General features: G+C 50.6%; 1 protein-coding gene across 2 annotated transcripts in view; it reads left to right on the plus strand.

The window, feature by feature from the left end:
• Window positions 1–324: 324 nt before the first annotated feature.
• The window catches only part of CD5 (CD5 molecule), a 24,985-nt gene continuing 11,387 nt past the window's right edge, over window positions 325–13,922 (plus strand). For both annotated transcript variants that reach the window (XR_004177568.1, XM_031653628.1), the window contains exons 1-2: window positions 325–540; window positions 13,510–13,548. Coding sequence is in view for 1 of the 2 variants with exons in the window: in XM_031653628.1 (XP_031509488.1) it covers window positions 486–540; window positions 13,510–13,548 (94 nt within the window). In the remaining variant the exon portion in view is untranslated. The remainder of the gene's footprint in view (window positions 541–13,509; window positions 13,549–13,922) is intronic.

Here is a 13,922-nt window from a genome sequence, read left to right on the forward strand (position 1 = left end):
GTTTCGGCTTTCACTGGAGTCTGCAGCAAGAACTGGCATCATGCTGCCCACTTCCCGCCTCTCCCCGCCCGGACCCCTGCCTCAGGGACGCCTGTCCTCAGCCCAGCCCTCAGCTGCAGCCAGGCCTTCACCCTCCATAACCCCCTCAGGGTCCCCACTCCCTGCAGCCCTGTCCCTCCAGGATGCGTGGCCTTGTCCTGTGTGGGGGTGGCCGAGAGCACTGCCCCAGCCCCGGGTACCTTGGGCAGGAAGCTGGCAGAGGCCAGGGCTGCCATTCAAACAGGGGCAGGTGGTTTTGCCAGGAGGAAGTTGACAGTTCAACTTCAAACATGGGTGACGCAGGCCCCACACTGCCTGCTCCCCGTCCCACCCCTCCCTGAGCATGCCGCCCCGCCCTCTCCCTCTCTGAGAGCGAGACACCGGGCCAGACATCCTCACCTGCAGTGCCGAGCTGCCCAGGCTGAGGCAAGAGAAGGCCAGAGACCATGCCCATGGGGTCTCCGCAACCGCTGGCCACCTTGTACCTGCTGGGAATGCTGGGTGAGTACCCCTTCCGGGTGTCCTGCGAACATCCGGGCTCGCTCCAGTGCAAGGAAGGAGATCCCAGTTTTACCCAAGGCTGACTCTGGGGTCCACATGTCACCCCTCTGGAGCGTTGTGGAGATTTGGGGCCACTGGGATCCCGGCCTGCCCCCACTGCCCAGCTGCAACTTGGCCCTCTGCCCTGCATGTCCCACCCACCAGGAGCACAACCTTGGCTCTCTCCTGCGCTGTTGAGGGCCCTGCTTTACCCTTCCAGTGCAAGAGAGACTGCAGGGGGGACCCGCATCCGATGGGGCCCAGACAACTTGATTCCTAGGCTGAGTTGGATTTTAGCAGCGCATACAGGCCTCCCTCTGCAGAGTCCCCCACTCACAGCCCAGCCTTGGTGGCCTCCAGAGACATGGAAACACCGTCTCTGAAGCAGCTCTGATGATGCTCTGGACAGAGAATGGGCCAAGGGAGGGTGGAGCGGCCACTGAGGACAATGTCTGAGCAGATGTCAAGGACTCAAAGCGGAAGTCCTAGGCCCTCTCACACCCAGTCCTGGGTCAGTCCCAGAGGGGCCCAGCCAGGCCGGCTGGGATGAGTACACTCTGGGCCTGCTTTCCCTCGAGCCCTGGGTTGTAAGCCCGACGCTGTGTGACCTCAGATAGGTCCCCAAGCCCCTCCAGGCCTTGATCTCCCCATTTATGAAATGTGGGGGTTGGGGTGTGAACTGGATGAGACCTGACCACTTCCTGAGGATTTGGAAGGTCTGGCAGGGTGACAGAGGTGCGTGACTCCGGGCTGGAAACAGGAGGATGCGAGCGGCTTCCAGGCTGGCAGGGAGAGGGTCTGGAGGCCTCGCCTGCCTGAGCAGGGAGCCTCGGCAGCCTCCTAGGGAAGCTGGGCGTGCAGGTGTGAGTGTGGGGAAATGTGTGTGTGTATGAGTCTGTGTGCATGTGTGTGAGAACTGTGTGGGGGGAATGTGTGTGTGTGAGAGTCTATGTTCATGTGTGTGAGAAATGTGCATGGGGGAATGTGTGAGTCTGTATGTATGTGTCTGTGTGTGAGTCTGTGTGTGAGTCTGTGTGAGTCTGTGTTCATGTGTGTGAGAAATGTGTGTGGGGGAATGTGTGAGTCTGTGTGTGTGAGTCTGTATGTGTGAGTCTGTGTGTGTGTGTCTGTGTGTGAATCTGTGTGTGAGTCTGTGTGTGTGTGTGAGTCTGTGTGTGTGAGTCTGTGTTCATGTGTATGAGAACTGTGTGGGGGGGAATGTGTGAGTCTGTGTGTGTGAGTCTGTGAGTCTGTGTGCATGTGTGTGAGAACTGTGTGTGTGTGCTTTCATGAGTATAACGCGGCCTCCAAATACAGGATTATCTTCCCAACATGTGACAATGGCACCTGTGCACACATGTTCACATGGCTCTTCTCACATGTAACAACAACAGGTACAAAATGCCTTCTGTCCCAAAGTAAGAGGCCTAGAGACAGACCCCTGGCTGGCTTCGGGCACCCTGCTGAGGAGGGACCAGGCCCTTAACCCCCCGCACCTGCTCCTCACCTCTGGCCTCAGACTCCATTGAGATAGGGAGGCTCCCAGCCAAGTATGGGAGCCCATGTCCTGCTCTAGGGCCCTCCCACCTGAATCCCATCATGGGTGAGGCTCCTGATGGGACCAGGCAAGTTCCCTGGCCCAACACAGGCCAGAGTCAGGAAGGCTTGGAGGTACCCCCTTCACCCCCAGTATGGGGGCCAGCTGGAACCCCAGGAACAGGCAGTTCCCAGCGTCTGAGTGAGCCGGTGGGTACCAAGCATTCCCATTTTTCAGTGCGTCACTGTTTACAAAGCACTTTTAAAGCCATTTTCTGCTGCAAGCTTCACAGCAGCCAATGAAGTAGGTGGGCCCATTGGCCCCATTTTACAGTGGGGAAAAGCGAGGCCCAGGAAAGCCAAGTGCAAACCCAGAGTGCAGCAGCTGGTGCATAGCCGAGCTGCCCCCAGCCCAGCATTCCTGCCTTCACAGAGGCCCCTCCCTGTACCCTTAGCTAAAAGGAAGGCCACCAAAGGGAAGGCCACTCCCCTGTGGGAAAATGGCCCCGGGACACAACCTCCACCAGCAGAGATACAGCCACCAGAGCTGGGGACACCAAGGGCCAGGGCTGGGGCTGGAGTCAAACGGTGCAGGCACCCTTTGAGCCATTCCAAGGAGAGATGGCGCAACGCCAGAGCCCTGGGGACACCGCAGCCTCCTGGCTGGCATCGGGGCTTGGGGACCTTTGGACCCTGAGGCATGAAGATGCCCCCAGCATGTCTGGGTGCTCGCGACAGGCCAGGGCTTCCCACAGCTACTCCCCTCTCAGCCCTAGCCTGCCTGGACAGCTGCAGGCAGTGAGGTGGGGAAGCGGCTCTGACAACTGCACGACCCTGACTGGCCCAGCCGATGCGACTCTAAAAGCCAGCATTGGGACATGGGAAAGTCATGAACTCTGTAGTTTGAATTCCAGTCTGCCACTTACCAACTGGGCGATCTTGGACTAGTTCCGTAAGCCTCAGTTTCCTCATCTGTAAACTGGGTACAACAGTACCTCATAGAGGCTTATAAGGATGCAATGCATCAATGCACACAGAGCTTGAGTACAATCCTGGCATATAGTATAGTAAGTACTCAATAAACAATAATAACAGCAACAACTATTATTATTATTATTACCAGAAGTTCAAGACCAGCCTGGCCAACATGGTGAAACCTCATCTCTACTAAAAATATTATTATTATTATTATTATTATTATTATTATTACCAGCAAGAAACAATGCGAGGTAGGAGCCAATGGGGAGAAGGGTCTTGCCAGAGGCCTGCACGGCCATCAATTTCTTTACCCCTCAATCCTCTTGCACAGGCTATTTATTCACTAATTCATTCATTTATTCATCTACAAATATTATTGAGCATCTCCTGTGCATCCAGCTCTGTGCAAAACACTGGGGATACAGAGACCAAGGCAGGAGTCCCTGCCCTCAAGGATCTGACCAGCTAACAGGAGACCTGTTAGAGAACACAAGTAAACAAGCACCAAAGACCGGGCATGGTGGCTCATGCCTGTAATCCCAGCACTTCGGGAGGCCAAGGTGGGTGGATCACCTGAGGCCAGAAGTTCAAGACCAGCCTGGCCAACATGGTGAAACCTCATCTCTACTAAAAATATAAAAATTAGCCGGGCGGGGTGGCACGCACCTGTAATCCCAGCTACTCAGGAGGCTGAGGCAGGAGAATCGCTTGAACCTGGGAGGCAGAGGTTGCAGTGAGCCGAGATCACACCATTGCACTCCAGCCTGGGCAACAGAGCAAGACTCCATCTCAAAAAAGAAAAAGGCACCTGAAATATTTACACATTTTGAAATACTGAGTGCAACGCGGGGATCAGCAAGTGCCTCGGGCACAATACAGTCTGCACTAGGAGGACATCCCCTTGGCTGGGCAGGCAGAGAGGGCCTCTCTAAGGACGCGAGGTCTCATCTGAGAATCTGAGACCTGAATGAGGGATGGAGCCAGCCAGGTGGAGAAAAAAGGGAAGAGGGTCCCAGGCCGAGCGGATGGCAGGGCAAAGGCAAGAGGAAAAGACAGGCCTGAGAGCGTGGGGCTCCCACTGGAGCAGGGCAGCAGGCCCACTGTCCCAGGCTAGGTGAGGCCCTGGGTGGATCATGCTCCTCGAAGACCCAGAGCTCCCCACCTCCAGCAGGGAATGAAGGGACCTGGGGGCCCCGGGGCTGGCACTGGCCTTCCTGGTCACTCTGTCACCACCAGTTCAGAGGGGTTTTCCCTGCAGTGACCAGGCGGCAAATTCAGCTCAACCTGACAAAACTGATTGAACATCTGCTCTGTGTGTGTGTGTGTCTGTGTGTGTGTGTGTGTGTGTGAGAGAGAGAGAGAAATTGATTGAACATCTATTCTGTGTGTGTGTGTGTGAAATTGATTGAACTACTCGGTGTGTGTGAAATTGAACATCTGCTCTGTGTGTGTCCGTGTGTGTGAAATTGAACAACTACTGTGTCTGTGTGTGTATGTGAAATTGATTGAACATCTACTGTGTGTGTGTGTGAAACTGATTGAACATCTACTGTGTGTGTCCATGTGCACATGTGCTGTGTGTGCCTGTGAACACAGATGTGCACAGCCCTGTGGAGGGGAGCTTTGGAGCAATGCAGACCTAGTTTGATTTCTGCTTGTCCACTCACAAATGAACATCTCTCAGGGTCTCATCTATAAAAATAGGGGTTCCTTGCTGTGCCCACCTCAAAAGATCACTGCAATCATTACATCGGGTTTATTCAGAGACTACCTATGGACTGAACACCTACTATGTGCCAGACACTGTTCTAAGTGCTGAGGACACAGCAGTGAACAAAACAGTGGAAAATCCCTGCCCTGGTGGATCTGCCATAACAGTCAGGGTGTGATGGGGAGACAGACAAGAGACAAGCTAAGCTAGTGATTATGCAAATACTAGACGGTCAGGAGAGGTGTGGAGACAGACAGAGAGGAGGGCTGGGACCGGAAGCCTTGGTGGGGTGTGTGGTACCTAGGGAGGATTCAGCGGTTCTCATGAGAAGATATTTGAGTCAATGTTTGAAAGAAGGCAGTGAGCCCACCGTGTGGGACCTGAGGAGGAGTGTTGCAGGCAGAGGGGCATCCAGCCGCAGGTCAGCGAGGGGGTCCATGAGACAGCCACGAGGACCACAGAGGCCTCCCTGAGAACTTGGGCTGTTTCTCCCATGCACTGGAGAGCCACACAAGAGCAGAGAGGTGAGCATAACTCTCACCTCTCCAGGTCCTCAAGTGCATCTTGAACCCCAGGCCAGATGCATTTGGAAATTCAGAAGGTTTCAGATTGTAGAAGGAAATACTGTGTACATACTGTGTGCTCTTAACACACGCAGTGAGGCCTGGGGCAGCGCCCTGCGTTCAACACATTCCCATTTCTGCAGTGAAACATGAATTTGCACACTTAGAGGGATATAAAGACAGCAAACACCCTCCCACCAAATGCATTAGAACAAGACTTTTAGATTTTGGATTTTGAATTGCAGATAAGAGATTGTGGGCCTGGATCACTTCCTCTATAACTGCCACTATCACCGCGACCAGCATCATCATCATCAACATGTACCTTTCAAGGCCTGACATTCATGGTGTCCAGAGGCACCCTAATACTCCTCTCCGGGGGACAGATACGGTAGGAATAGCGTAGGAAATGGGTGGTGGCAGTCTGCACAGACGACAAGGGTCCCAGGCACTGCCACAGACTCCCACAGAAGCATCTGGAATGAACCCCTCCCTCCTTCTGGCCCCAGTTTCCCCCATCTGCACTCCAGAGCAAGCAGGATCTGGGGCCTCCCTGGGGTAGACTCCCACAGGCCCTGTCAGGCGATGGAGACAGGGTTTCTCTCCTGACTCTGCCACCAGCTAGCTGTGTGACCTTGGGCAAGTCACTCAGCCTCTCTGAACCTCGGTTTCCTGATCTGAAAATGAGGGTGAGCATGGTCCCTTCTTCACAGGGCTGTGGGTGGAAAGAACGAGCCTAGTGCATGAGAGAGCTTTGGGGTAGGTAAAGCTCTAAACAAAACCAAAGGCTTGTCGCTGTGATGGCAGAGACACCGTATATGGTGCGAAACTCATGCAAGAGCAGACCACTAGCGCGAGAGAGAAATAACAATTCCAACAGCAAAGGCCATTCTGCCCACGACCCACTGTCCGCTCACTGGGACAGGCCCTGGGTGAGCCAGATTAGAGACCTGAATCTGCTGTTCCTTCCTGCGGGGTCCATTCCCAGGCCTCTCCTGGTTTCAGCCCAGTGTGATTCTGTATGTATTTTGCACATAAAAGCTGCCTAATCATAAACCAATCATTTCATCTGTGCGCAACCCAAGAAAGGGAATTTTGGTCCTTTACGATCTTCGTTTCCCTAAAGCCCTGACACGGCTCCAACTCCACAGATGACTGTCGTTTCAGAAACAGAGGGGCTTCTGGCCTTTCAACTCAGCCAACATAGAGGATTCAAGAAAGATCCAGAATCCTCCCCCAAACACAGGCAGAGCTACTGTATTTGATGGACATCAATGGCTATAGCTATGGGAAGGTCTGTGGACTGTTAGAAGCAATCATGTTTACGGGAAAAAGGGAACACCTGACTTGCAAACTACACTAAATCAGTCATAGGTTTCTTATTTGTGAAACAAACTGGTGATAGCGCCCTGTCCTCTGAGGCTCCAGGAGAAAATGGGGTCTTCGGTGAAAAATCCTCATCCTGGGGTCTGCACAGGGTAAGGATGCTGTCATTTTGTTATCATCGGTCATTATCACAGGCCCCTCCCTGTGAATCCGGGTGCCTGCGGAACCCTAAGCAGGCCACACCCTTGCCTCCATTTCCCAGGGTTCAGGGGCGTCAGAGGCAAATCCCGAAGGGTCCACGCAGGACCTAGGAGTGAGCCAGAGGCAGGGGCCAGGAGGGCAGGTCACAAAGCCAGCCGCCCTGGGCTGAATTCTGGCCATGCCGAGCTCTCACTCCCGTGCACCACGACGACCTCCTCCTCTGTAAACTGGGACCCATCATGGAAGACAACAATATTCATCTGTAATTCCAAAGCCCAAAAAACATTTGTAAGTTTCTGGCAAATGCATTTGGTGCAAATCCTGACCTGAACGAATGGGAGGCTATTTATAATCTTGACGCATCCCACTTAGTGTGAAATTGCATATGTTTCGCTGCAGACACTGCCATGTGTTTGAAGCCCGGGCTCTCTAGACACATGGCGACTGTAGGGTGCCAGCAAGGCGTTGACAAAACAGAAGGCAAGGGCCACCGCCACTGCCTGGGGCCGCCAGAGGCGCAGCCAGTGGAACCAGGATGTCCTATTTTTCAAAAACGCCTGGATCTTGAAATTTGTTTAAAAAGCAAAACAAAATTAAAAGAAACCTTTTTTTAAAAATTGGCTCAAAATTTTAAACACTGTGCAGCGCAAATAAAACTCATGGGACGCCGTCATGAGAGCCAGAGTGAGAATTACCCTGGATACCTTGGGGGCAAGAGGAATGAGAGGGATGGGGAGGCGGATATAAATGTCTTGGAGCTGCTTTCGAATCCTCACCAAGACCTCAGGGCAGGCAGGGCCAAAAATATTGTCTCTGCCAATGCAAAGACAAGAGACAGGGGCTCCTGGGGTGTGATAAACCTTGTAACTTCTTTAGCCCTGAGTTTTGCCTGGGTTTGCCCAGTCTAGGCCCTAAATTGTGAGAGCTCCAAGGGGAGGTAGGCAGGAGAAGGAAGGGGTCTTCAGAGAATTCTCATCCATAGCCCCAGTTGCTCGGGGTGAGGCGTGGCTGGTGGATAAGGAAACGGCATAGTGCTTCCTGGCCTCGGGAGGCCTCCTGGTCTTGAATGTCAGGGATTCTGTCCACAGCTTTGGCAACAGCAGGAGCCTCAGGCTTCTTGAGGCTAGAAAGGATAGTGCAGGAGTAAGCTGTAGATTCCCCAGAGGGGATCAGGAAGACCCTGAACACAGACTGCAGGGCTCAGGGGAAGGAGGGTGCTGGTCTGACCCCTGTGAGAAACAACTAAAAAATGAAAATAGGTTGTGGACCCTCAAAACCTCAATGTTCATTCTGCTCCCTAGATTATAAGTGAAAAACAAACAAGCAAACAAACAAACAAAAAAACCCTGAACACATTCATGGACAGGCAGAAAGAATATACACTACACACTCAGGTAGCTTCCAAGTCAGCTGCCCATCTCACTGCCCTTCTCCAACAGCCGCTGAAATCCATCAGGAGCTAAAGATTAGAGAGCGTAGGTGTTTGAACCAGGGGGAAGGTGAGGGATTGTGGAATCTAACTTCCTTACTTTACAGATTAAGAAACTGAGCCCAGAGAGGTTGAGTGGCTTGCCAAGGTCACACAGCACATTCATAGCTAAGTCTTCCCACTGCATGTTTTACTGACTGAACGGTATCACAGATTCATTCCCGTTGATCAGGATTGCACACCAGGGCCGTGCAGCAATCAATGAAACCTGGGGCAGGCCATCATGGGCTTCCTGCTGGAGTGAAGGGAGGCAGTTTGGGTCTCACTGGCAAAAGCTCAGACTCGGTGCCAGACGGCTAGGGTGGAGTTTGGGCCCCAGCACTCATTAGCTGCTTGGACAAGTCATTTAACCCTTCTCAGTTTCCTGGTCTGTAAAATCGGGACCAAAATAATCGTACCTACTTCATAGCATTGTGGTGAGGACTGGGAGAGTTAACATGTAAAAGACCCAAAAGTAAACTATTAAAATATTGGTAATGAAGTAACAGTAAATATTAACAATGGTAATAAATGTCGTGCTTAGTGTCGTAATGTCGTGGCTGTATGCTAATGTAAAATGTAAATCCCATAGTAGTAACAATGTCGTAATGTGTCGTAATGTGTCTCTGTAACAATAATAAGTAATGTCATGTCATGTCGTAACAGTAATAAAGTAATAATGTCATTAATATGTGTAATGTGGTAAGTAATCATTAAGTAATAAATGATAAAATTGACCAGTAATAAAGTAATAACAATATCTCGTAAGTAATAATAAAGTATGGTAATAAATTAATGTCGTGTCGTAATAAAATAAATTGAAACAAAATGAAATGAGAAATAAAGTAGCAGTAATAATGTCATTAACAAGTAATGTAATAATGGTAAATGCTTTAATAATAATGTAACAATGTCGTAATAATGGTATAAGTAGTAAATGTCGTAATAATAATCATGCTAATGTCGTAATGACAGTAATCTTTTGTAATAATAATAATGTAATTAGAGATAATGTCGTAACAATGTCCGTCGGCATCAAAGAGACGACAAACACAGGCGTCGGCAAGCATGATATCTTTTTATTAAAGCATTTGTTAGAGCATTTTTTTAAAGAATTTCAATTGGTTTTCCAGCTTGTTCAGTCTTCCCCAAGAACGTTCTCTGAGAAAGGCCTAGGCTATTCTGTGTGGAATTTGCCATGATTGTCAGGCCCGGTCCCTGTCCCCAGGCCTTCAGGGTCTGACTGCACGAGCGCTTCCAGGTCAGATCCAGGTGGTGTCCATCTCTGCATCTCCAAACCTGGCACTCTGGAGGAGCAATTGGGTGGCTGGGAGCAGAGAGCATGGGTTTTGGAGTCAGACATATGGTTCGACTCCACCTGCCTGCCGTATCACCGGGGACAGGGCATTTGCCCTCTCCTGACATTTATACCAGGAGCGTACTCAACTCTCGTGATGGGGCTGTGTGGAAGACTAACAACAATATCTATGATGAACATCCCGAGGGCTAAGTATGCAGCAGGTGCTCAATAGTGGGCAGCTGCTGTTAATAATGAACATTGAGTATGATAACTCAGGAAATAGAGATGCTCCTTGACCTACAGTGGGGTTACCTCTCAATAAACCCATTGTAAGCTGAAAACATCCTAAGTCAAAAATCATCTAATACCCCAATAAACCCACTGCAAACTTGAAAAGTCATAAGTTGAACCACCCTAAGTCTGGACCATCTGTGCAAAGTTTCCAAGTTAGAAGAAAGAAGTGGTGAGCCCCATGGTCTCGCTCTCTGTGCTCCTGGACAGAGAATCGTCCCACTGGGAAAGCTCTCCGAGGGTCTGCCTCCCTGGGCACAGCTTCCCCCAGCCCAGCCTACTCTGCAGACCAGTAGCTCTGAGCACCGAACACAGGCCAGGAAGGCACTGGGCTAAGCCCTTTACACCAATTAACTCATCTCGTCTTCACAACAGCTCGAGAAGGCTAGTCCCATGCTCATCCTCATGCTATGAGTGAGGAAATCAAGGCTCGGAGGCACAGAGACAGGACAGACGTGCTCCCCAGACTCTATAGGCAGGAAGTGGCAGAGCTGATACTCAGAACTGGAGCAGTAGAAAGTTATTGGTGACTGAAAACCCATCCTGAACTGTGTAGCACTGAAGGACAGATCTGCGGACTCCCACTCCCCCAGGCGGCACTTCAAGCTGCCTTAGCCCTCGAGACTTAGCCAGAGGGATGACTCTTTCAAGGCGGACTGCCCTGCTTCTAATGGGCAGCTGGGATGAGAGGGAGGTGGGAATGAGAGGTCAGGAGCGAGAGGTGAGGGCAGAGCAAAAGGGCCTCCCTCCCGATCTTTCTTGCTGGCTGGACATCTCCCCAATGGCCTCCTGCGGCTGCCCTGCCCACCGCAATAAATCAGATGATTGATTGGGCGTGGTGGCTCATGCCTGTAATCCCAGCACTTTGGGAGGCTGAGGCAGGTGGATCACCTGAGGTCAGGAGTTCAAGACCAGCCTGGCCAACATAGTGAAACCTCGTCTCTACTAAAAGTACAAAAATTAGCTGGGCATGGTGGTGCATGTCTGTAGTCCCAGCTACTTGGGAGGTTGAGACAGGAGAATTGCTTGAACCAGGGAAGTAGAGGTTATAGTGAGTCAAATTCATGGCACTGCATTCCAACCTGGGCAAGAGAGCAAGACTCTGTCTCAAAAAATAAAAATAAAAAATTGATCAGATGCTTGACAACTGGGCCATCCCTTTCCACCCAGGCCAGACCTCTGCACACTTCCCTGTTGATGAGAATAACCTTCCCCTTCCAAGGCCCGTGACTCCTAGAGCAACAGCTGTGAAAGGATCTTGCAGATTCAAGGGAAACTTAACACAGGGCCGTGATGACTTCATCATGAAAAGTCTTGATTCAGGGGCAAGGATGAACTGTGGGGCACATCACCCCTTAAAATTCAACCACCAGCTTGAGAACACTCAAGCAAGAACAGCTTTTTCAAAGCACACCTATTTTTTAAGAGATGGGGTCTTGCTATGTTGTCCAGGCTGGACTCGAACTCCTCGGCTCAAGTGAGCCTCCTGCCTCAGCCTGCTGAGTAGGTAGGACTACAGCCTTGAGCCCCTGGCCCAGCTCAACACACCTATTTTTTAACACCCAGCAACAATTTCTCACAAACAATTTGAACACAGCCTTTCACTATTAATATATAATAGTGAAAGTTATATTATATTAATATATAATAGTCAACAGTCTCCTTGACCCAGTGCCATAAATCCAAGAGTAAACCCAAGTCAGACAGATGGAAATCAAAATACTCTACCTACACCCTAACTGATCATGCTAGGTGGTGAATACAGAGGTTAAGCTTTGAAGTCACGTGAGCTTGCTACTCCACCTTGTCCCCACCCAAATTAAACCTCTTCCCCAGCCACAGATGAGCTGGCCAGCTGCTGCTCTGCTGAGAGCCCTGCAGTGGGCCACTTTGCCCCCGCTCCACAGTGAGACAGGGCTACAAGGAGGCAGAGCTTCCATGTGGTCCACACAGAGGAAGGCTGGTTCCTACAGACCCCTGTTCCCTGACCTGTCACCTCGGCTCCCTTGCCAACTAGCTGGCTACACTACTGTGGGCAGGTCCCGCCATCTCTTTGAGCTTCGTCTTCTCCAGAAGTGGGCAGCTGTTAAAGATAAGTGGCTGTCAGTCTTACTCTGCCTTGGGAATGCTGGAAAGTAGCAAATGTTCTCTTGGGTTCCCTTTCTTGCTCATTTCTTGCTCATTTCTTTCTTTCCTTTTTTTTTTTTCTTTTAAAGACAGAATCTCACTCTCTCACCCAGGCTGGAGTGCAGTGGTGCAATCTCAGCTCACTGCAGCCTCCACCTTCCAGGTTCAAGCAATTCTCCTGCCTCAGCCTCCCGAGGAGCTGGGATTACAGGCATGCACCATCACGCCGAGCTAATTTTTATCATTTTTAGTAGAGACAGGGTTTCACCATATTGACTGGGCCAGTCTCAAACTCCTGATCTCAAGTGATCCGCCCACCTCAGCCTCCCAAAGTGCTTGGATTACAGCCATGAGCCACGGCGCCCGGCCCTTTTCTGGCTCATTTCTCCATTCTCTAGAACTAAGGAGCTCAAATGTTTTCGAGAGGAAGCAACACACAGGACATTTTTACATTGCAACCCTCAACACACAAAAAGTGGTCCTCACCCTCACAATGTATAGTGCATTCTGACATTCTTTTTTATTTTATCTTTATGGTTTTCAGACAGTGTCTTACTCTGTCACCCAGGCTAGAGTGCTGTGGCATAATCGTAGCCCACTGCAGGGTCCAACTCCTGGGCTCAAGCAGTCCTCCCACCTTGGCCCCGCTAAGTGCTGGGATTACAGTCATAAGCCACCGTGCATGGCCTCTCTGTTCTATTCCATTTCATTTTTTTTAAATTGATGGCCCGAGTGCCATGGCTCACACCTGTAATCCCAGCACTTCAGGAAGCTGAGGCATGAGGATCACTTGAGCCCAGGAGTTCAAAACCAGCCTGGACAACATAGTGAGACCCTGTCTCTAAAAAAAAAAAATTGTAAAAAAATTAGCCAGGCATGGTGGCTCATGCCTGTAATCCTAGCTACTCAAGAGGCTGAGGTGGGAGGAGCCTTTTGAGCCAGGGAGGTTGAGGCTGCAGTGAGCTGTGATCGTGCCACTGCACACTAGCCTGGGTGAGGAGAGTGAGATTCTGCCTCAAAAAGTAATAATAATAATTGATGGTTACATTATTACAAAGGTTAGCATGAGGGAATTTGAGGTAGGGAGTAATGGAACTGGCATATACCTTGATTGTGATGGTGGTCACACACATCTATATATGTGACATTCACGGAATCATGCAGTAAAGAAAAATCAACTTCCTGTATGTTCATTTTAAAAGCAATGGGTTTTTAAGAAGAAAAAAAATCGATGGTTGCAACCCACTAAATAGAATTCATATCACTCAGGGGTTCCAACCTGGAGTACAAAAATTCCTGTCCCTAAAACCCATGAGTGTGGATAGGGGGAGGCAGAAAGGGCCATTGCTCAGGCTGTGGGCGGGTGAGCTGGGGAGAAGGGAGAGGGTGGTTGGCTTCACTTCCTGACCCTCCTCTCTCCTTTCTGCAGTTGCTTCCTGCCTCGGACGGCTCAGCTGGGATGACCCAGGTAAGGAAGAGCCACATGGAGAAAGGCCTGGGGCAGGGGGAGAGTAGGACTGTGGTTTTGTCAGACCATAGGGGACCTCTCGATGAAGCCATCGCTTCTGCCAGAGTGAACCCCACCCTACAGAGAGGGTGAACCCCAGCATATACACAGGCACATAGATGCAGACACTGCACATTTAAGATGCTCACATGCAGATGGGTGCCCTCGATAGCCGTAAATCACCCACAAATGCCAGATCTCATGATAATTATTACTATGACCCACTCACCATGCACAGGAAACATTCCAGCTCATAAATGCACCTTGCAAAGTCCTATTTCCTACCCAATCCTGACAGACACTCCATGGTCAAAGATGTTTAGAGGGGAGTCTGC

Source organism: Papio anubis, chromosome 12 (genome assembly GCF_008728515.1).
Source record: "Papio anubis isolate 15944 chromosome 12, Panubis1.0, whole genome shotgun sequence".
NCBI lineage: Eukaryota > Metazoa > Chordata > Mammalia > Primates > Cercopithecidae > Papio > Papio anubis.